This window comes from Labeo rohita, chromosome 7 (genome assembly GCF_022985175.1).
Source record: "Labeo rohita strain BAU-BD-2019 chromosome 7, IGBB_LRoh.1.0, whole genome shotgun sequence".
Classification (NCBI taxonomy): domain Eukaryota; kingdom Metazoa; phylum Chordata; class Actinopteri; order Cypriniformes; family Cyprinidae; genus Labeo; species Labeo rohita.
The window spans coordinates 25,861,117-25,883,646 of record NC_066875.1 but is presented as its reverse complement, the minus strand read 5'-3'; the positions used below and the strand labels follow the sequence as shown (position 1 = coordinate 25,883,646).

General features: G+C 35.6%; 3 protein-coding genes across 3 annotated transcripts; all 3 read right to left on the bottom strand.

Annotated features, from left to right (window-relative positions):
• Positions 1–1,976: 1,976 nt before the first annotated feature.
• On the bottom strand, positions 1,977–9,032 carry LOC127168067 (high choriolytic enzyme 1-like). Its single transcript, XM_051114590.1, has 9 exons — positions 8,949–9,032; positions 8,327–8,330; positions 8,112–8,174; positions 7,878–8,021; positions 7,607–7,724; positions 7,172–7,350; positions 7,009–7,090; positions 6,800–6,924; positions 1,977–2,191 (listed from the first exon to the last, which is right to left on the bottom strand). The coding sequence occupies exons 1-9, from the start codon at positions 9,012–9,014 to the stop codon at positions 2,187–2,189; spliced, it is 786 nt and encodes a 261-aa protein (XP_050970547.1). The 5' UTR covers positions 9,015–9,032; the 3' UTR covers positions 1,977–2,186.
• On the bottom strand, positions 2,366–4,285 carry LOC127168066 (low choriolytic enzyme-like). Its single transcript, XM_051114589.1, has 9 exons — positions 4,265–4,285; positions 4,028–4,112; positions 3,834–3,837; positions 3,651–3,716; positions 3,422–3,565; positions 3,118–3,235; positions 2,769–2,947; positions 2,583–2,664; positions 2,366–2,498 (listed from the first exon to the last, which is right to left on the bottom strand). The coding sequence occupies exons 2-9, from the start codon at positions 4,097–4,099 to the stop codon at positions 2,366–2,368; spliced, it is 798 nt and encodes a 265-aa protein (XP_050970546.1). The 5' UTR covers positions 4,100–4,112; positions 4,265–4,285.
• Positions 9,033–13,291: 4,259 nt separating the features above from the next.
• LOC127168065 (hatching enzyme 1.2-like) lies at positions 13,292–15,400 on the bottom strand. Its single transcript, XM_051114588.1, has 9 exons — positions 15,329–15,400; positions 15,185–15,215; positions 15,043–15,105; positions 14,803–14,955; positions 14,608–14,725; positions 14,315–14,493; positions 14,043–14,124; positions 13,813–13,934; positions 13,292–13,429 (listed from the first exon to the last, which is right to left on the bottom strand). Exons 1-9 carry the CDS (start codon positions 15,386–15,388, stop codon positions 13,425–13,427), a joined length of 813 nt encoding a protein of 270 aa, XP_050970545.1. The 5' UTR covers positions 15,389–15,400; the 3' UTR covers positions 13,292–13,424.
• Positions 15,401–22,530: the final 7,130 nt, after the last annotated feature.

Below are 22,530 nucleotides of genomic sequence, written 5' to 3'. Positions count from 1 at the left end.
GTATAGTACCCTCCACATAACATATTTTACCATGTTAAAGAAATTCTGAAGAATTCCACATATTTTTTGTCAAAATTAGTGCACAAAATGTGGATTCTATGTGGGTATGTCGATAACTAACAGCGTAACAGATTCTATGAAATATTCTATGAATTCTATGAAATTAACAGCAAAGACATGACTTACATCTGTAGTTATGCAGCACAAGGCATTTATAGTCAGTGGAAATTACATTAAAATACATTATATATATATATATATATACAGTGTTGGGGGTAACGCATTACAAGTAACGCGAGTTATGTAATAATATAACCTTTTTAAGTAACTAGTAAAGTAACGCATTGCTTTTGAATTTCTAAGAAAATATCTGAGTTACTTTTTCAAATAAGTAACGACAGTTACTCTTTTCCCCATTTATTGATTGACAAGTCTCCTGTCAGGAAATTGGAAGTAAACATGATGTTACTGTATTCTAGACTAAATGTGAACATGCATTAATTCATCTCACAAAAAACTGATTCAGTATTCCTCAAAATGAATAAAAACAGTATGCAAACTCATAATATGACGCAACCCTGCAATAATTAAATATGTTAAATAAAACAAAAATCCTTTATGTATTTAATCCCATTTTATTAACCAGTGTCTTTGCTGCTGACCTTCAATGATGCAATTCAACCATACTAATAAGCAAAAATTACTTTAGAAAAACTAATATTTGTGCTTAATTTTTTTTATAGCTGAAGAGTGATCTCCTGCATAAATGTACTTTTCTTTCAGCCTGAGGTGAATTCATTTCACTTTTAGTGTAAAATGGCTTTTATATTAGAATTGTTTTATATTAAAAACAAAGAAGCGAGCCCTGTCCAGATTTAAAAAGTAACACAAAAGTAACGTAACACATTACTTTCCATAAAAAGTAACGTAGTAGCGTAATTAGTCACTTTTTCAGTGTAACGCAAAATTGTAATGCATTACTTTTAAAAGTAACTTTCCCCAACACTATTATATATATATATATATATATATATATATATATATATACCAAAATCTCACTGGTATGAAAAGCAATGTGGTTTGCCTTCCACTGTAGTCTTTGTTCCCGAATAGCAATACAGATTTCTGTTGAAAGTCATACTGTCACATATATTTTAATTTCATTTTACTTTTTAAGTAGTCATCTACAGTGTTTAACACTTACAAAATGTATTCGCACTGAACGCGAAACGAGAAAGATGAAGCTGATGCTCAGTGAATCCCGAGAGCTCAGCACAGGTGAATTCTCCATCTCTCCGCTGCACGCGTACGGACGCCGACGTACGTCAAAAACATTTTTTGTAAAGATTTTTTTTAAACTTTCACCACGGCTACACACTGCAAAAGTTAAGAGGCTGAACAAGATATCGAAAACGTCGATAGGACAATATAAACATCAACCAGTAAGTACTAAAAAGTGGGGGAGGGGCGTCGAACAGGAATTAAGAAATTATGGGTGAAACCGTGTGTTAAAAGTATTTCAAAAATTCTATTAACTTGTCCAAAAAGTTATACTGTGATTATTTGTACCGTAAAATATATTTGAATAAATACGTTTTAATTTGTATTTTTAAAATGTATTTATTTTTATTATTTCATGTCCAGGATGTCAAAATATAAAAATAAAGGTAATACTAAAGATGCCCAATTTTGTGAAAATAGATTTATGGTGCCATAAGATAAATATGCCTAGAACTACTATTTTTTATTGCTTCTTGTCTCTGCTGTAAAATTATGCATTCTGTAACATCCCACATCAAATCGATCATTAATGATCGTAATCACTAATCATGAGTCAGGATTAATTTGTCTCTTTAAGAACGATGTGGAAGAATAAGTGAGTGTGTGTGTTATTAAATTAAATGTATATTACATTTAAATGATTACATTTATCAATAAATATATTTTACTATTAAAAACAAAGAGTGTAAACAATGCATTTCTTCATTTCTTCTTCTTTTTATTTGAAAATGTATTGGTGTATAAATTTGCTTAATACATCTGTTAGAATGATGCTAGTTCAGCATTGTAGTCAGCAACATCCATAAGACTTTTGGATTTTCAGTGAACTGTTTTCTCTGTGCTGCATGTCTGGAGGCTGAATGCATTTCCACTGCTCCTAAAGGACAGCTGCTCCTTATTTATTTTTAAGCTAAAAGTAAAAAAAAAAAGTATACATAAATACACATGACAGTAATGTGTATATTAGTAAAAATATTTGTGTGGAATATATCATCACAGATTTGCTAGACAATGATAATGTATGCAATCACTCATCTATGTATCCAGCCCAAAACAGTGGTTATTTAGTTACTAGACAGAAATGTCACTCACAGCACTGGTAGAGCCTGTTGATTCTGATGATGTCATTCTGGCTCATCTCAGTAGATGTGCCCAGCGCAGCATTATTGTCAGGAATGGGAATCATAGTGGGGAGTCCATTCTTGGAGAATGCGTATCTGACAGACCAAGTGACACATGCAGTTAGATGACAATGTTACATACAGAGAAACCACATCTGCTTATACTGTAAGCTTACTCACCTCCCGTACTGCATCACAGAGCTGTAGTCGTAGGGAGTTCCCTGGTTTAGAGTGTTGATTTTGTTGAAGTTGTACTTCATGTCTGATAAGCAAACAAAACATTTAGTCTAGTAGAAGTGCACAAAAGTACTGAACTAATAGCTACATGTTTTTTTTAAAAAAACAAGTTTGTTATTAAGAATGTACCCTCAGAGATGTTGTCCCAGACGACTTGGATGTGATTGTCACGGTCACTACGGGTCTGTTCATGGTTGAAGCCAAGAGCGTGGAGAAGCTCATGCTGCACAGTGCTGTGGTAAAGGCAGCCATTACGGGCCAAAGACACGGTCTGGCCATAACCCTGACGACCAACGTACGAGTAGCATCTGTAAGACAACAAAACTAATAATATAAAAGTATCCTTTTCGCTGTCATCATTCTAAAATGTGTGTAATTCTCATTCTGAGGCTTCTACCTGCCATATCTTGATGATAATGGGAAACGCTCTTTCTGACTTTCACTATAATCTGTTCTCTAATGTGTTTCTCTTACATACCCACTGCGAGATTCAATGCTGATATAGTCTCTCTCATTGCTGCGGGGGAAGAAGCGGATGCAGGTGCTGTAGGAGAAAGAGTCCAGACCACGCTTGATGATCTCCAGCTCACGGGTGGCTGAAAGGGCAAAGGTCAGAGGTTGCTATGGAAATATTTACTTCGTTTCACACTCACATGCTTTCGCACTGATTGTAAGACTTGTGTTAGGTCTGCTCTAAAATCAGGAACAGTAGAGAGTCTGTCCTGTTCTTTAGTCTCTTTGTGCTCTGAATAAAAACATGAATTATAATACTAGTGACTTACTATAGTGGTTGGCGATGACGTAAGGCACATAAATTTTGCCGTCGCCCGATTTAGGCCAGAGGCAACCATAGGTGGTGCATGGATCAGCATTTCTCTCATTCACAGCAATGTCATCCATTAACTTGGGTTCATCAGGTTTAGGAACTAACACATAAACAGTTCATTTGGGAGCTTTTAGTAAAGAAGGGTTGCACCGTATTGATTAAGTGAGCATGTGGTGATTACATACCGATGCCTCTGTTGGCTCTGTGCAGCAGTTCTGACACAGGCAGCTGAGCAGACTTGTCCTCAACAACTGTAATAAAAACACATTAATGCACTCACTAACGAACCATTACTTCAATCAATTAATCACGTAAAAATGTCAGCCTTTGCTAAACTGTTTAATGTTTCTCAAAAGTATTTGACTTACCAGGCTGCATGTGAGTTATGCCAGAACACCACACACAAAATGAACATGGAAAAGAAACATTACCTCAAGTCCAACTCATCATTTTACATTCTTAATTATAACAATTATTAGCATCAGAGAGGTGCATGCATAATGCATAAAGCAATGTTTTTACATGCATCATTTACAACCTACTGATACTGTGTGTGTCTTACCATCTCCTCAGCTCTAACAGAGAGGACGAGGAGCAGGGCCAACAGGCCAAAAGTCACCTTGGTCACAAACATGGTGTCCAAAGACCTGCAGAAAGAACCAGGGCACAGCTGTTTAGACAGAATGCCTCAAATGAAGCTCAGTTTTTGCTCTTTTACTAATATTCATTAACTAATTCATAATATCCATCCTTATATCACTACATTTAAATGGCTTTGAACAGACAGAGGGAAACGTACCAGTTCTCTTACCTTAGATTTCCAAAGCCAGTGCACCACTACTGCCCTAAGAGGGTTTTATACCTAGACTGTATCTATACAATCTTTACAGATATGGCCAGAAGACATGCTGACACATTGTTTGAGAGAGAACAGGTGTGAAATTCTCTCACATGTTGCTTCATATAGGAACACGTCACTCGCAAACCTCACAAACTATCAGTGAGAACATTCTTTCTGTACATGTTTGATATGAGCCACTAATTGTTTTGTGACAACAGCATGCATAAGGTATTTTCGTGACATATCTGTGCAAAATATCAATGTTATGTACAGAAACATTTAAACGCATGCAACATAATTATATAATATTAAGTTAGTGTCCATTCATTTACTGTACAAATAATTGTGTTACTTAATGCATATATTGGAAATTAATTCTAGTTATTGTTGTCTCTGGGTTTATATCCATCATCTGTATAATTTGCTAAGAAAGGTTTCTTTTCTTTTTCTTCTTTAATCTAATCTGCCATTGCTTCAATAAATAGTCATGTTGTGATTCTTTTTGATCATTTTATACTATTGTGTGCAGGTTCTGTGACAAACTGCTGGTCTGAATGCAGTTGTAGGCTTTTTCATCCTGTGGATACAGGAGCTGCATTTTGAAGAATCTAAATCAAATTAAAATCTCCAGCTCACTGGAGAAAGGGCAAAGGGCAGATGTTGCTGTGGATATAATGTTTGGTTTGCTCACGGTCTATAAAATGCAACAAAAATTTTAGCAGCAAACAAAAGTTTCTGCCCCCTCTCAATCTATAGGGCAGAGTTTTGCCTACTCTTTGTTTTATTTTGTTTATACTGAAACACGACATTCAAAATCTGGTTACAGTGCATTTAAATATACATCCCTCATAATAAACTGATTTTTTATTCATAAAATTAATAAATACTATACTGTGTACAAATACTTTATATGTTTTTTAAACATCAGATGATAAAATACCATGACTATAGGAGATTTGCCAACATACCTGTTTAGTTAAATGTGTAGTTATTGATATAAAAGCAGAAATTCTCAAAATTGTCACCCCACTTTGTAAGTGCAATTTATCCTAATTCTGTATCTCAGGTCATGGCCATTATATTTTTACAACCTCTTTACAATCATTACAACTGCGTTTATTATTTTTAAAAGCAACTGTAATGGAGTTATTTCTCAAAATTTATATTTACATTTATTCATTTGGCGGATGCTTTTATCCAAAGCGACTTATACTTGAGGAATACAACAAGCGATTTACCATAAGATGGCAATAAACATGAGAGTGCCCATTATACAAGCTTTCAGGCATCATTAAAAAAAGCTAGTACAGGAAGGGATAAGGATAGAATTTTTTTTTATATTAATTTCTTATTTATTGAACCATTGTATTAAAAAATATCTTGAAATCACGCGGGTTGTATGATAAACAAGGTCTTTTGTGCAACAGCAGTTGTTTGAGGTTTCTTTATTTTGACAGTGGGTGATTCCACAGATGGCAAGAAGGGTTGAGAATGAGAACAGTTGGTTCAAATTTTACACAACAACTCTACCCGCTTTCTGTGTTTACAGACATGATGTAAGCATGACATTTCTCAACAAATGTGACCCAACAGCTGCAAAATTTAATGCAGTGTTTTAGATTTAGGAGTATGGTAGACATACTGAACTTTAGGAAACTATTTGTCCTCACATCAGTTCAGTAAAAGATGTTACATTGTTATAATTCAAATGTATTCAAATGTATATTTAGAATTAACAAGTCAGTCAAGCCAGAGAAAAATCAACTGACAGAAGTTTTGTTTTCTTTGATTGAAAATTTATTGGTGATTCAAGTAAGCACAGAAGTCAACACCATTGATGCTATTTGAATCAAATTTTGTTGTAGTTTAGGCTGCATGTCTGGGTGCTGAAGGCATGTTCTGTTGTTTCTAAGAATGAGAAAAACATATAACATTATAATAGTATTATATATAACATTTTATATACATTACATTTTAATGTGCTATATGTTTAACAATCTTCCACCAAATGTAATAATTGACCTGGATCCACAAAACCAGTCTTAAGTACCACAGGTATATTTGTAGCAATAGACAAAAATACTTTGTATGGGTCAACATTTTTGATTTTTCCTTTGTTCCAAATATTTTGTAAATTTCATAAAGTAAGTATAACAAAAAAACTTATTATACTAGACCTGATTAGTAATATGCATTGCTAGCATAGTGCATAGTTTTCTCAATATTTGGATTTGTTTCCACCCTCTGCTTTCAGATTTTCAAATAGTTGCATCTCAGCCAAACAAACATGATGTCCTAACAAACCATACATCAATGGAAAACTTATTTATTCAGTTTCAGATGATGTATAAATATCAATTTTTTTAAAAAATTGACCCTTATGACTGGTTTTGTGGTCCAGGGTCACATTTGTATTTTGTTGCTCCTTTGTATATATAGTATAGGTTCTGGAATGAGGAGGAAAGAAATTAATTTCTGTGTGGTTACACTCACAGCACTGGTAGAGCCTGTTGATTCTGATGATGTCATTCTGGCTCATCTCAGTAGATGTGCCCAGCTCTGCATTATTGTCAGGAATGGGAATCATAGTGGGGAGTCCATTCTTGGAGAATGCGTATCTGACAAAGCAAGTGACACATGCAGTTAGATGACAGTGTTACACACAGAGAAACCACATCTGCTTATACTGGAAGCTCACTCACCTCTCATACTGCATCACAGAGCTGTAGTCGTAGGGAGTTCCCTGGTTTAGGGTGTCAATTTTGTTGAAGTTGTACTTCATGTCTGATAAGCAAAGAAACTTAACTAAATCAGCTTATCTAACATGACTATACACATGCATGCTTCTTTTAATATGTACTGTACCTTCAATGATGTTCTCCCAGACGACTTGGATGTGATTGTCACGGTCACTACGGGTCTGTTCATGGTTGAAGCCAAGAGCGTGGATAAGTTCATGCTGCACAATGTTGTGGTAAGTGCAGCCACCACGTTCTAGAGACACGGTCTGGGCATAACCCTGACGACCAACGTATGAGTAGCATCTGTAAGGCAGAGATCCATAAAATGTACATTTTTGATCCATCTCTGAATATCACCTTCATCATCTTGATCCACTTTTCATCACTCTTTTTATCAGTGCTTCTTCCTCTGATTCTTTTTCCAAACATGTTTGTCTGTAGTCCCATGATGCTGACACATTAATTTTGACTACTGTCAAAATTTTTTGCATTGTCTTGAAACTAATGCTGTGTTGGTTTGTGATGTTTTTCTGATTTAGGTTTCAGTTGTGTTATGTACCCACTGCGAGACTCAATGCTGATATAGTCTCTCTCGGTGCTCCGGGGGAAGAAGCGGATGCAGGTGCTGTAGGAGAAGGAGTCCAGACCACGCTGAATGATATCCACCTCATATGGGGCTGAAATGGCAAAGGTCAGAGGTTGTTATGCAAAGCTTAATATTAGCAGCATGGACGATATACTTCCATGACTTCAGCAAGGATAGAGATTTTGACCTACTTTTGACCTTTTTTATATAGGAAGTAAAAACATAAATCATAATTGTGACTTACAGTAGCTGTTGGCAATGACGTAAGGTATATAAACATTTCCATCGCTGTATTTGGGCCAGAGGCAGCCATAGGTGGTGCATGGATCAGCATTTTTCTCATTAATAGCAATGTCATCCATTAGCTTGGGCTCATCGGGTTGAGGAACTAACACATAAACAGTTCATTTGAGACCTTTAATAAGGAAAAGTTGCAACATATTGATGTGTATTTTGGGAGTATGTGCTGATTACATACCGATGCCTCTGTTGGCTCTGTGTAGCAGTTCAGACACAGACAGCTGAGACTTGTCCTCAACAACTATTATTAAAAACACATGAACATGTTCACTAATGAACCATTACTTCAGTTAGTTCATCATGCACAAACTCTTGCTAAACTGTTCAATGTTTCATCTCAAAAGCCCTTCACAGTTATATGTACAGTCAAAGCTGCTGGAGTATTTGACTTACTAGGCTGCACGTGAGTTATGCCAGAACACCACAAACAAAATGGACATGGAAAAGAAACATTGAAACATTATATGACATCAAAGCTCTCATATTACCTTCTTCAATATTTCGTAAGTATAAAACAATTGGCCCTTTGCAAAGACCCGCCACACTTTGTTACTGTTGCTATGTCCGACTCATGCAGTGAAAAATACGTCATGGAGCAAAGAGGACAAGACAGAGCATTATTTTAGATATGAGACAAAGTCTCAGCTTTCAAATGTTGTCATTTTTCAAAAAATACAGTTCAAACAATAAATACTGCTTTGTGGCTCTTTTATGTGTCATGACAGATAGCTTTAGTGCCTCAGTTCGAGCAGTACACAAACCAAGCATGTTGCAGCATGAAATAAACATAAATGAACATCAGAAGATATCTTGTTTTAACTGTGGAAAGACATCAGTACACTCCAATTTTCAAATCTCACCAATGTTTATCTACTCTGCGTCAAGCAAAAATGGCAGATTCGGCATTATGATTGGTCAGATCGCCTGTCAGTCAAACATCCTGCGAAGGGTCAATTGCATGCATCATTTGAAAACTTGTGATATACATTTGTGTATATATGAAAATATGTTTTACCTTTCCCTCAGCTGAGAAAACCAGCAGCAAGGCCAAAAAGCCAAAAGTAACCTTGTTTACAAACATGACAGCAACGGCAATGACCTACAAGAAGAGAGAAAAAAGTACACATACCATAAGTGCACAATATTGTCATGTGAAACCGAAGTCTGTAATAGAATACGAAATATAGAATAGCTATAATAAGTATAATTTTTTAATTAAATATAAAGTACAGGTGGACATCATAACCGGATCCAATGGTTCATTAAATATTTGTTTCTTTTTTCTCATTTCCTTCTCAGCTCAAACCATCTAACAACTGCATGAATCAGGTTGAATAAACACCTCAAACATACCACTATTTTCACCTCAGTCCCACAAGATTCATAGAGCAAGACGTTTTATACCCTGGTGCGAGTTTATATCACAATGCTCTTTACAGATATGGGCAAAAGATTGTTTAACCTTGTTTGAAAAAGAACAGGTGTGAAATTCCCTTCATTGGAACATGCATAAACAACTCTGATGGAAGCATCCTAACATAGTGGTTATTTTTTAATTGGTCCCTTCTTAAACAATATATTATATAACAATATATATATATCAGATCAAACATTTAATATAAACCAGTAACAATTACCATGAAGATATGTTATAATTTTGCATTATGTCCACCATATATAAAAGTGTTTGCCATTCAACATTAGACTTATAGGTATCTATAATATTATTATTCATTATTTATTATCATTATTATTGTTATTCTTTTAAGATGCCACAAAAATCAGAGCTGCAAACAAAACTACCAACCGCAGTTCACAAACACTTTTTCTAGATTTTGTTTGTTGCCAACTAACTTTTTTTAAAAATCTGTACTTAAAGTTAAATCTGTAGTTATCAGCTCAGATCTGAGTATGCAAATACAATAATATAAAAGTACTTCACATTTTCTCAAAATTTGGACTATGGCAATTTATGTGTCCTAGCATGTGTTCTAGCTGTGGCCACATGTTCAGAGGAGGGGAATGTTCAAAACAGTACATGCTGATATGAATAGAAACATTATCTTTGAAATGTTTGAGAAAAACATGATAAACATGCAAGTTTTTTTCTTTAGTCAGTGAGTTCAGTCTTGTGTAACCTTCAGTCTTCAATTAAGAACAGGTGTGAATTTCCCTGTCACAGTATGGTACCTTCACATGCAGATGAATCAGAAACAGTAAGCATTTTTACTTCATTAAGTATCCTGTCATCCTTACCTGTTAAATTTCCTATTAATTTTCTTTCTGGAATTTAATCATTCATTAGTTTAGATGTTGTAGCTCAGATACATAGAATCCTGTTATCTCGCTACATTTAAACCCTTGCATATCTGGAGATGAGTTAGCGAGACAGAGCCAAATTAATGTTTTCACATTAATTGAAGGACAGGCACTAAATTAACTGCAATGTTCCGCTGTTGCGTATGAGAGTCGTGTAGTAGCAATACGTGCTATCATACAATAACTTCAGTGTGCCCATGCATAAGCATATGAGCCCAGTGTTTTATCACTACTTGTTTTGTTTTTTTTAATGTCCTGTAAATCATCAATGTCCTCAAATTATGTTCACAATACATTAACTTTTTTGTTATTCATTTTGTTACATTTAAGATGGATTTTTTTTTTTTTTTTGGTTACAGTCATTGCTGTTACTATGTTGAGGTCTTAATACCTAATAATAAAAATGATTCAGTCTATAGGTTAATGATTAGGTTCTATAATCGTTTATTTCATTTATCAGAAGAAAATCAAGGTTTTCTTATAGCTTTCCTAAACAGCAAACAATTGATTCCTGGGGAATGTATAAACTGATACAATGTATACCCAAGTGTCACAAATTATTTTTAGTCACTCTTTTGGTTGAAACTGAAAAACTTGTATGTATAAAAATCTATATTGCTTCCAACCCATCAAATGTATGCAACATCAAGAGGAAGGGCCATATAATGATGAATCCTATCATTTATGTTGGTATTTATTTATTCACTAAATGTCATATAAAGACGCTGCTATGGGGGGCCGAATAGGCCGCAATTATTGAAAAGCCCCTTACAAATACTAATGAAAGGAAAAACTTTGATAAACCTGAGTGAAATTCATCCATACGCATTACTGAAAACCTCTTACAAACGAGCGCGCGTTTGGCGCAGCTGCAGCAGGAAGAGATCCGCGTTCAAGTGCACATCTCATCATATAATAACAAGATCTCATATAGACTGCTACTACACATGCTTTACCTTACACTACGTTCATTTTTAAGACACAAATGACTGCGTTGGTGAGGAGACAGGCATTTTGGCACGTAACTATGTGTATTTGAATGTTTAACTTCAAGGCGCGAAAAAGAACTCAAGTTTAGTCAGGCGCTGTACCGCGAGCAGGTGAGCACTGTGCGTATCAGGCGCGCATTTGCCAAAATTAATTCTGCCTTGCTGCTTAATGTCCTCAAACAGTTAAATTTGTTTTAAACCACAACGCTTAATATGCATTTAAATAAAAGGCTTAGCCTACATCATGCGCAAAACGATTTAAATATTTCAACCAGGTAATCTCTCAACCCATAAGCGAATATACGTTGTTCAAACACGAAAAGCAATACGTATACATCCAGCAAGTTTATAATCAAACTGAACTTAAATCTGTGGGAACGATGACGGTGTGTTTTTATCTGCTCTATGTGCCCAGTCCACTTGGTATTCCACAACTTTCACACCAGCTGTAGTACTTTAGTAGTTTAGTACTTTATACTTAGTCATCAGCTTTATAGTAAAATAACCGAGATGGGGATTTGACTAACAACTCATGTTTTCCCCTTTGCTCATTTTTCAGATAGCCCGCTTTTTTAAGAAAAGCTGACATTTTTACTTTTCGAAGATAAATTCTATTGCGTACCATTTCCAGATTATGCCAGAACGAAGTGATGAGAGGTGAATGCGGACATTAGGCGCAGCAATCATCTGAGATACGTGCACAGGTCGTTCAAAAGTAAAATATAGAATAAATGCATTTGATTTGTAAACCAAATTCAAACGCAAAGTTTTAATCTCTAATGGTAATGTATGGAATTTACGGAAAAGCTCCTAATATCGCTAATATTTGGGGGGGCGTGGTGGGGCTTTGGCGATCGGCGGTACCATGGCCAGTCAATCTACTCCACAGCCAATCACGGGCCCCCTCCTTGCTCGGGCCCCGGGGCTTCAGCCCCGCCTAGCCCAATGTTGAATGCGGCCTTGGTCGCAAGGATGAAGCTGATGATCCTGACCCGCCGTCTCCTCATCGGACGCGCCTTCAGAGAGAAATGCATCTTTACGGATTACATTATGAAAGACTTTTTTGATTTGTTTTATTTCGTTAAGTAGTAATTTAAAGCTTTCTATAAATGAAGCGCTTCTGTTAAGCAAGACGGCAGAAAGCGCATCATGTTTTCATTTTCTAAAAGCACGTTTTATTGATCTTGTGAGTGCACACAAATAAAAGTAGACCCTTTATGTGTGATGTAATACTAATACATTTCTGAGCAAAAACGACAGTATAATTTTAAATTGTTTTCACAAAAAAAAAATGCAAGTGATCGCGCAGGCGTCTCCTGCAAAGCGCGCTTCAGCTTCCACTCTCCGCACAAACGATTGGAAATACGCCTAATAGCGCACATTTATCAAGGTTTAACGTTAAACTAGCACAGTTATATGCTTGAACTGTTTTAAATCTATTTTATATACATAACATAGAGTATAATCAACTCACTGTCTGCTGGTCTACGAGTCGGTCACAGAACTGCGGCACGAGGTTTTTCATTTTATGAATGAATTTTTAAGGTTGATCAATGTTTTCACAAGTGTTTGTAATATGTTTTTCAGGTTTGCATATAAACGAATTTTACTAAGCTTGATCAATGTTTTCAGTAGAGTATAAAAGGTTTTTTAGTAATGCATGTGAGTAAATTTCACTAAGGTTGATCAATGTTTTTCATTTCACCATTGTTTGTAAGAGGTTTTCAGTATGAATTTCACTAAGGCTTATCAATGTTTTTCCTTTCACTAGTGTTTGTAAGAGGTTTTTCAAAAAAATACGGCCTATAAGGCCCCTCACTGCTGCTATTTTTCTCTTTTGAAGAGTGGAGTATTACTCTTTGTATTGAGAACATAACAGTTATCATGGTTATTGTATCAGTAATTTTATGGTTGCATACTATAGATAAGGTTCTTTTGTTCTTACTTACATGCATGACCCATTGATATTAATATCAAGACAAGAACACAGTAATGTTGATTGCATTAACCAGTTTTATTACTGCAAAAGTATTACCAAAAGGTAAAAGGCAAAAGGCAAAAGGCAAAAAAAAAAACACACAACAACATTTCTGCCACACAAATCTTTACCGCAGAAGAAAATAGGAAGGCTTGAAAAAGAATGCAGAAAAAAGATGAACTCTGTCATAAAACACATCCTTTGCTCAACCTGAGGGGGAAAAAAACAATAAATATTAAAAATAAATAAATAAATAAGGAAAGGCAAGATTTTGTAGGATAAGAGTTACAAATTATTATCCCACGGTAAAGACCACCAGCCTGTTTATCTAAAAGGGTTAAGTCAAAACTATAGTTTAGTCTGGGCAAACAATAATAGTAGTAGTAATAATAATAAATAAAACGAAAGAACCCTTCCATTCTGTTAGACAAGGTAAGTATTGCTAGTGAACAGCATGGGTATGGCAACCCATTTGCTAAACTGCATACACATCCTGTAACTGCATGAAAATTCTTGGTGGTCTAAGATGGTGTTTTCAGCAGAGAATAACAAATGGTGCAATTCAAATAATATTAAAGAAAATATTAACGTACGGCAGTAGAGTCTGTTAATCCGCAGGATGTCATTGGGGCTCATTCTTTGAGCTTCGCCAATCACAACACTATTATCAGGAATGGGAATTATGGTTGGCTCATTGTTCCTTGAGAAAGCGTTCCTAAAACCACACATATAGAGAAGCAACAGTAAACTTAGATAATTACATTTTTAGCATACAAAAAAATAAATAAATAAACTTTTTGCAATGAACTACAAGCGCATGTACCTTGGATAGTGCATGACAGAGTTGTAGTCATATCGGGTGTTCAGATTGTTGGTGTCACTTTTCTCGAAATTGTACTGCTGTGCTGTTACAATGCACAGAAAAGTATTAAAGAGGAAAATTTTAATGTAAACCTGGTAAATACATTGTAAAATTTTATATAGCCTGCAATTATTGTGATTAACCTAACATGCCATGTTTTATGCATTTTTTTATTTAACACATAAAATTAACACTTTTTCCCAATTTCTCAGAGACGTTCTAAAGAAAAATACCAGGTATGACGTTCTCAAGAATGATTTTGACGTGTTTGTCACGGTCGCTACGGTTCTGTTCGTGGTGGAACCCGAGAGCATGAAGGAGTTCGTGCTGAACAACACTATGATAGACACACCCAGGCCTTTGTAGAGAAACAACTTGTCCTCCACCTTGGCGCCCCAAATATGAGTAGCAACTGTGGATCGCATATAACACATCAGCAATCAGGTTGTACATTTATGTTTTGGGAAACACATTTACAGTATACACAGAAATGAGATAGAAAGGAGCCCTAAATCCAGTGATTTACCCAGAATTAGACTGTATGTGGAGAAAGTCCCTCTGCCCTTCATGTCGTACGAATCGAATGCAGGAAACCTCCGCAAAGGACTGTAAGCCTCGTTCAATCACACCTCTTTCATCTGGAGCTGTGGCAGGAGTAAACTATTAAACAGAACATGACAGCAGTGAGATAGTATCAAAAGTATTGGTCGCTGGAACTTACAGTACTGGTTGGCGATTACGTAGGGCACATAGACTAATCCATTTCTGCTTCTCTTCCATTTGCATCTATGAGCTGTGCACCGATCTGCATTCTGGAAGCCTTTTGGTACGGCGATGTCTCCAAACGTGATCAAGGCCCCGTCCACTCCATGGCCTGTGCGGTATAGTGTAATTCACAAAATAAATTATATAACAAAAGATGTGCCTACAGTATCAAATCATATAGCTTCCATACTCTTACCTGCATGTTTGTTGGTCTCAATTATAACTGACACTGGCATATGGTCTTTTTCAGTGATGTTACCTGACACATGGATCAGTAAATTAATAATAAAACACTACAATATTACAAGTTAGTATCTTCTTGTTTTTGTGCATCTTACCAGCCTTCCCAGACATCTTTTCAGTTAAGTCCTGTTTATGGATTTTAAATATATGTATATTAGTAACCCTTGGTAAAAAAAAAATATGAAAAGCTGTTGCTGATGATATCATTTTCTATTTCATATTTTATTTTCTGTTCTCACCTCAACAGGACGACTCTGAACAGAGTTCAGCAGAAGAGAGATGACCACCACTAGGTACATGATGAGAGCTTTCTGAGAAACTGTTCTGAGTCAAACAGATCTGGGAGTTATATACTCTTCTGAGAGCCTTAACTTCCTTTTTCTGTAGAACATTGGTGAACTTCATGTTATTTGCCTGTAAGAAATTATGCACAGTGAAATAATAGAATGAAATAAAAGTGATATAAAACTGAAATAATATTTGATGATTTTTTTTTTTAAGATTTATTTTTGGTTTAAGGCCCCTCTCCAAAAAAAAATCCAAAGGTTTTGTGTCTTATATGTATACCAATTTCACCGACTTGTATGGGGAGGATGTTTCATCTTCAAGACTTAAATGAAAAAAAGATCTGGAATGCACTTTTGATCAAGATACTTGGGAACTTATCTGTAAAAGTGCCTTAACATTTTCATTTAATAGTAGACAGATTAATACAGTTCAATATTTTACATAGGGTATATTATACACCTGAAAGATTACAAAAGATAAGTGATTCATATTCAGAATGCTGCTCTAGATGTAAAACAGAGGTGGGTACATTTATTACATATGTTTTGGACGTGTTCTGAACTAAAAACCTACTGGAGAAATATAATACAAACTATTAACAAAATTATTAATGTCAAGCTTCCACCTGATCCGAGATTTATGTTATCGGGGGATGAATCAGTTCATCAACTTGATCAAAGGAAGAATTTACGCTTAGTTAAGATGGCTCTGATAGCAGCCAAGAAATGCATAGCTATACAATGGAAATCAGTAGAACCACCAAGTCATATTGTATGGCTTAGGGAACTTTCGTCTTATGTTCCTGTTGAAAAAAATAATGTTTAATCTAAAAAAAGTCATCAATGTTTGAAAAGATTTGGGGCAAATTTACTGAATACATAAATAATTTGGATGTTACATTGACTGAAAATGCTGATGTGATAATGTAACTCTTCTTTACTTTAATCTTTTATTTATTATCACTGTCATTTATTTATTTCTCTCCTCTTATTTTACACATCAGGTCAATGCCTCACAATAATGTCCATTTAAGTGTCCTAGTGAGGGTGGGACTGGGGTGAAGGATGGTTAGAAAAGTATGTTTACATGTATATTGAACTGATTCTGTTAATGGTTGATGCGAAAATAATAAATATATTGATTTAAAAAAAAGATTTTTGGTGTTTTTATGCCTTTATTTAGATAGGAAAGTGTAGGTAAGATAGGAAACAAAGTGGGAAAGAGAGAAGGGTGTGGGATCAGGAAAGGTCCTTGAGCTGGGATTCGAATTCGGGACTCCCACAGGGTTATTGGCGCTGACATTGATATTATTGATTTTGACACTCAGTTTACATACTAATCATTTCTAGGTACGGTGTGTCTGCAGATTATTACTAAGACTACAACACAATCATTATTCTTAATATCTCGATGTTGTATGCTGTGGGAAAACAACAACATCATCATTTTCACAATGCAGTTCCTCCCCACAGCAGACCATGAACCTGGTTTACAAAGAGGAAGCTTTTATGTTTCTGGTTTACTGTTAACCAGATGTTAACAGTATGATTAACCTATTCTTCCTAAAAAGGATGTTGAAATATTAAAATAAAATCTTGCATAAAACTATAAACTTTAAGATCTTTCATTTAGAAATACTGCATTACATTTTATGTATACCAAACTAACACAGAGTATATGTTACCACATTTAGAACTAATCTTTATTTCAGTCAAGTCATTTCTGTACCTCCTTCTCATTTGCCCCTGCTACCTGTTAGATTTACAGGGGTGTTGCTACCCCACTGAATTAATGGTCAGTGCTCCTTGACTGATGTTTCCAAAAAAAGTTTAATACGTTGACATTCAAGTAGACATCGTAATAACTATGAAGACACACAAACACAAAACAGAAACACACACTACATAAACCAAATTCGAAACCTGACATTTGCATCATACAATACACAAAATCCATTTACCTTATAACCCTTTTCAGCAAGATGCAATAAAGAGTCGAATAAAGAGAGGATAAAACACCACAAAACTGCAGGCTGCGTCCCTCACAAAGCGTGTACACTAGGGATGTAACGGTATGAAAATTTCTGATCACGATTACAGTGACCAAAATTATCATGATATATATAAATATCTTCTAATTTAAGTCAGAACTTTTTAGATCAGGGTCAGATGCACTATTCCCTAAATACTTAAGATGTGGAGACCAAATATAACATGAATTTCTCATATTTGTCATAACATTACTACATTATATTCTATAGGTTTAATGCATTTGCAGACAATGCAATTACCTGTAACTGTCATATATTCACTGTTTAGAGAAGAGTGTAGTGGGTTTTCATGAAAGGAAAAAAAAATAAAATCACTAAACTAAAATTAGAACTGAAAACAAACACAGTATTTGAAAAAAAACTCCCAATAAATGTCCAAAGAGTGATTATATCACAGCATTTATATGACTCTCAAATTTGCATGAAAGAAATGTCATAGAGCAGTGCATTTAGTATTATTTTGAATTCCAAAATAAACTGGGCATGAAAATATTTACTTGAAAAATATATTACCCTGCATAACTTTAAGTTTAACCAATATTGAGCCAAAGTTTAACCAACATGGTCATAATTAAATGGTTCTAAACAAAGACCGCAAAGACAGTGATGAACTTTCACAACTTCATGAATAGTCCAACATGGCCAAATAACAAGGTCCCAAGTGAGTCAAAACTTCTGATCAAAAAAGGAACCCAGTTCAGCTCCAGACGCTGTCCCATCCCAGAATGCAAAGAGTGGCTAAAAATATTGAAAAAGAACAAAGGAAAATACATTAGATATTTTGTACAAAACAATGATACGGTCAGATACAGACAGAGGGATGAGAGATACAGTCAAAGACAGATGGAGTGATGATTGTTACAGTTAGATACAGATAAACCGCCATTAAAAGGTTTGGGAGATCAGTATGATTTTCAGTATTCTTTAAAAAAAAAAATTGTCATATGCTCATCAAGCCTGCATTTATTTAAACAAAAATACAAGAAAAAAACTGTAATATTGTGAAATATTATTACAATTTAAAATAAGTTTTCTATTTTACTATACTTATTACTATACTTATGTCTTATATTTTATTTCTGTGATGCAAAACTGTATTTTCACCATCATTACATCAAGGTTACATGACCTGTCAGAGATCATTCTCATTTATTATCAATTGTCAATGTTGTCAATGTCATTGTTAGTGTTGTCAGTGTATGTTTTAGAGCCTGTGATACTCTTTCAGGATTCTTTGATGAATAAGTTTAAAAGAAAAGCAGTTATTTAAAATAGAAATTGTATCTAACAATACAAGTCTTTATTATCAATTTCAATTTAACACATAGTTGTTGGTTAAAAGAAAAACAAACAAAAAACTTTTTAATCCATGAAAGAATCCTGAAAAAAAAATATATTACAGGTTCCAAAAAAACAAACAAACAAACAAACAAACAAACAAAAAAAAAAAAAAATTAAGCAGCACAACTGTGTTAAGCAGTTTCTAAAATTGATAATAAATCAGCATATTACAATGATTTCTAAAGGATCATGTTACACTGGAGAAATGAGAAGACTAGAGTAATGATGCTAACAAAATTTCAGAAATAAATTACATTTTAAAGTATATTAAAATAGAAAATAAATTTTTATTTTAAATCGTAATATTTTTAAATATTTCTTTCTGTATTTTTGATCAATTAAATGCAGCCTTGATGAGCAGAAGAGACTTATTTCATAAGAAACAAAAAATCGTACTAATCCCAAACTTTTGAACGGCAGTGTAGAAAATAAAAGAATATAATAAAAGGAAAAAGGAGTTCTTGGTGTGTGTATTTTCTTACATTTCAGAAATTCCGCTGAAAATCCTTCACTTTGCAAAGAAGAGTGGCAACTTGGGTTCATTTCAACCAGTTTTTTCTGTGCCATTTGCCCTGTGGTTTTAGATGGCGCTTTTCCTTTCAACTTCGTTGTTCCTCTTAAATACCCACAAAACAGTCAGGAAACAGACAATATGTAAATTCACATTAGTTTAAGCTTTTGAGACATCTGAATCATTCTACCTTAAAAATCGTCTCCTTTCTGTAGTTGAGAAACATATTAAAATGCTAAATGCAGGTAAAATGCAGGTATTCAAATTCTTAGAATGCAACCATTACCTTTGAAAGAACTCTAAATCTCCATCTGTCTCCTCCTGGTAATGTTACTCCAGAGTGAATATGCTGCGAACAGGCCAGACAAAAAGATGGTCTGGATTAACTCATTCTTTAAACCAAAGTTAGCAAAAAGCATTACAATTAAACAATAGGAGAATTAGCAAGTTATTAAAGGTACTCGCACATCTCGCTGCTTACGTTAACCGCTTTAACAGCACCGTTCAGAGTTTACGTGACATACACAGTTGCGAGTTTAGTAACGTCAAGTGTTTCATTTCGGCGCCCGTGTTAACAGATGACTGCCTGTGCAAATTTGATTGACATCATAAAATAATAACGACAAAGTGTGCTGAACAACACGACGTTCCCGTGAACGCAAATGCAGTTTTAATGACAAATAAAATATGAAACGCTAATACTAACCGTGGGGAATTTTTCATGATTTATCGTCAAACCCGTAATCGTTACATCCCTAGTGCACACACATGCAAATAGCGGCAACGTGTTGTCTTTATGCGGTCACATTTTCAAATCTCAAAGTTAATTTCTAAATAAAAGTCCTTCCGTATTGCTCCGTACAAAAGGGTCAATGCAATGCAGATTTAATAATACATTTAACAAATGAACAGTCCTTTACAAGGGGTACAAATGTTTGAGAGTCGTGCAGGTGTTCTACTTCACAAATCACTCATTTGAATGAAATTGAAAATTGCTCTGGTTACTAAACATAAACCTAAACATTTGTGCAGCTCATTAGAATCTTTCAACTGAAAAGCAGCAGGCCAGGAGGCCAGAGTCCTCAACACGATAGTCCAGATCACTAACAGGGGTGCAGGAAAACTAGGCAGTCAGGATCTGTGCCTGTATGGCAGGGATATCCAGGTTTTAAGACCTAATGAAGGTAGGTGGCAAAGACCAGCTGGCTGACTCACAGTTATCTCCAATTAAGACTTATAGCCATAGCCATGTCTTGGTTTGAAGACAACTTTGCAGTCGTAGACCACTCACTGAGAGCGCTTGAAGGTTGTGCACATGGTTGACCGACAAGAAAACTAACAGCAGGGTGGTCTTAAATAACAGGGGCTGCAAGTTGTCCATTTGAAGTTGCTCAAATGGAGGGCCTCGAAGGGCCCTTAGGACCGTGGACAGATCCCAGGTCAGGACGGTGTGAGTGCAAGGTGGGTTCAGTCTCCTGGCTTCCCTCAAGAACTTAACCACTAAGCCTACCTACAGACGGGCTGCATGTAAGAAAAATTTAAGTGGACATTGAAGATCTCAATGAGGATGTTATTGCAGCATAGCAGTGACAAAGTACATGGAGTACATTGGGTTCAATGGAGTGGGAATGTACCCTGAACATCCTAAGCTCAAACCTTTTATACATTAACAGTTTACTGCCCTTAAAGTAAATGAAGTTGCTCCTGTCGTAACAGATGTGGTCTGTATGTTAATTAAGTTCTAACACCCCATTGTCTGAGATGGTTCTCAGTGTGCCACACCCATTCCCATTCTACAATTGGTCACATTTGTTCACGATACGAAGATCCCAAATGGTGCAGAAACAACATAACTGTTTTGGGAAATGAGCATGATCAAACATCTATTGTTGATTGGAATCTGGGTAGGAAGGTCTTCGTCCTGGACTGTACACCAGTCAGAAAATACAGACCATTTGAGAGCATAGGTGAAGGTGCCAAAGTGATGATCTCACTTGGGAGAAAAGGTCTTTCCTCAGTAGGATCAGCCAAGGAGCTGCTGATGACACCTATACCAGATCAGGGAACCACAACTAGTTCTGCCTGAGTGGGGCTACCAGAAGAACTGAGCACCTGACCTGCCTGATTCGTCTGATGACCTGAAGGAGCAGAGTGATCAGGGAAAAGGCATAAATGCGAGCATTCACGGGCCAATGCATTGTAGGGTATCAGAGCGAATCAGACAAATTGAAGATTCGATCAGAACATTGTTGAAACCTGAGTCCGAATTCCACAAAGAGTCCCAAGACAACATGGATGATTGTAAATCAGGCCCTAGTGCCAGCCAATCTGAAGTAAGCCTAACCAACCAACTCCTTCACAGCTTTGAACAACTTGCAACATTAACACAAAAGAACACAATTATTGATCATCCCAACTCAGGAAAGATATTGTCAATTTTGGGGCAAGAAACCCAAGATTACTGGTCAAAGATACAGTACATCATGACACATGAGGAAAAACTTTATTAGAGAATTTGTTAGGTGGTTTTTCCCCACATGGGAGACAAGGACCAGACCGAGATTCCTTCTATACCCTTTTGACCTTTGTGTTTCCTCACAGAACATATCCCCACTTCACAGAATTGCACAGAGATTTTAAAAGACTACTAGCCTTTTACATATGTATATGCACCAAAATAATGCTTAAAAGGACTTATAAATGAACATCAGTCCATTCCTTAACTCCCTATCATGTATGTAACCCACACATTTGTCTATTATGTTCTAATCACTCGTTGTGTATGTCCTATTAACTATTGAATAGCTTAAGGGTTTATATTTGTGTTTGGTATGTATGAGTTTGAAAAATCATGCTTTGAACATTTCCATCGATCAATCCTTTGTAAAATGTATTACATTCTTGTTATAGAAATCGCGTCTAATTTATACTCTGCAAGAGCGGGAAAATTCGGACCATGTGACTGATAGGATAACATGTTGATTTATGTTTTGGGAGGAGAAACATAGCAATATCCTGAGTTAAGACAACATCTAACTGGTCAAGACACCATTTGGGATGTGTCCAGAAGCTGAGTTTAAAAACTCATGACAACATAAAATTTTGGTTTTAGTTTGGGCTTTTTCTCTCTTTTAGCCATCATTTTTGCGTTCTTTGAGCGCTCCCTGGCTTGCGGTCCAGCCACTCCTTTAAAACAAATGAAGAGATCCGCCATCTAGTCTCGTTAGCTTTTTTCTTTCTGTCTTTTGCTT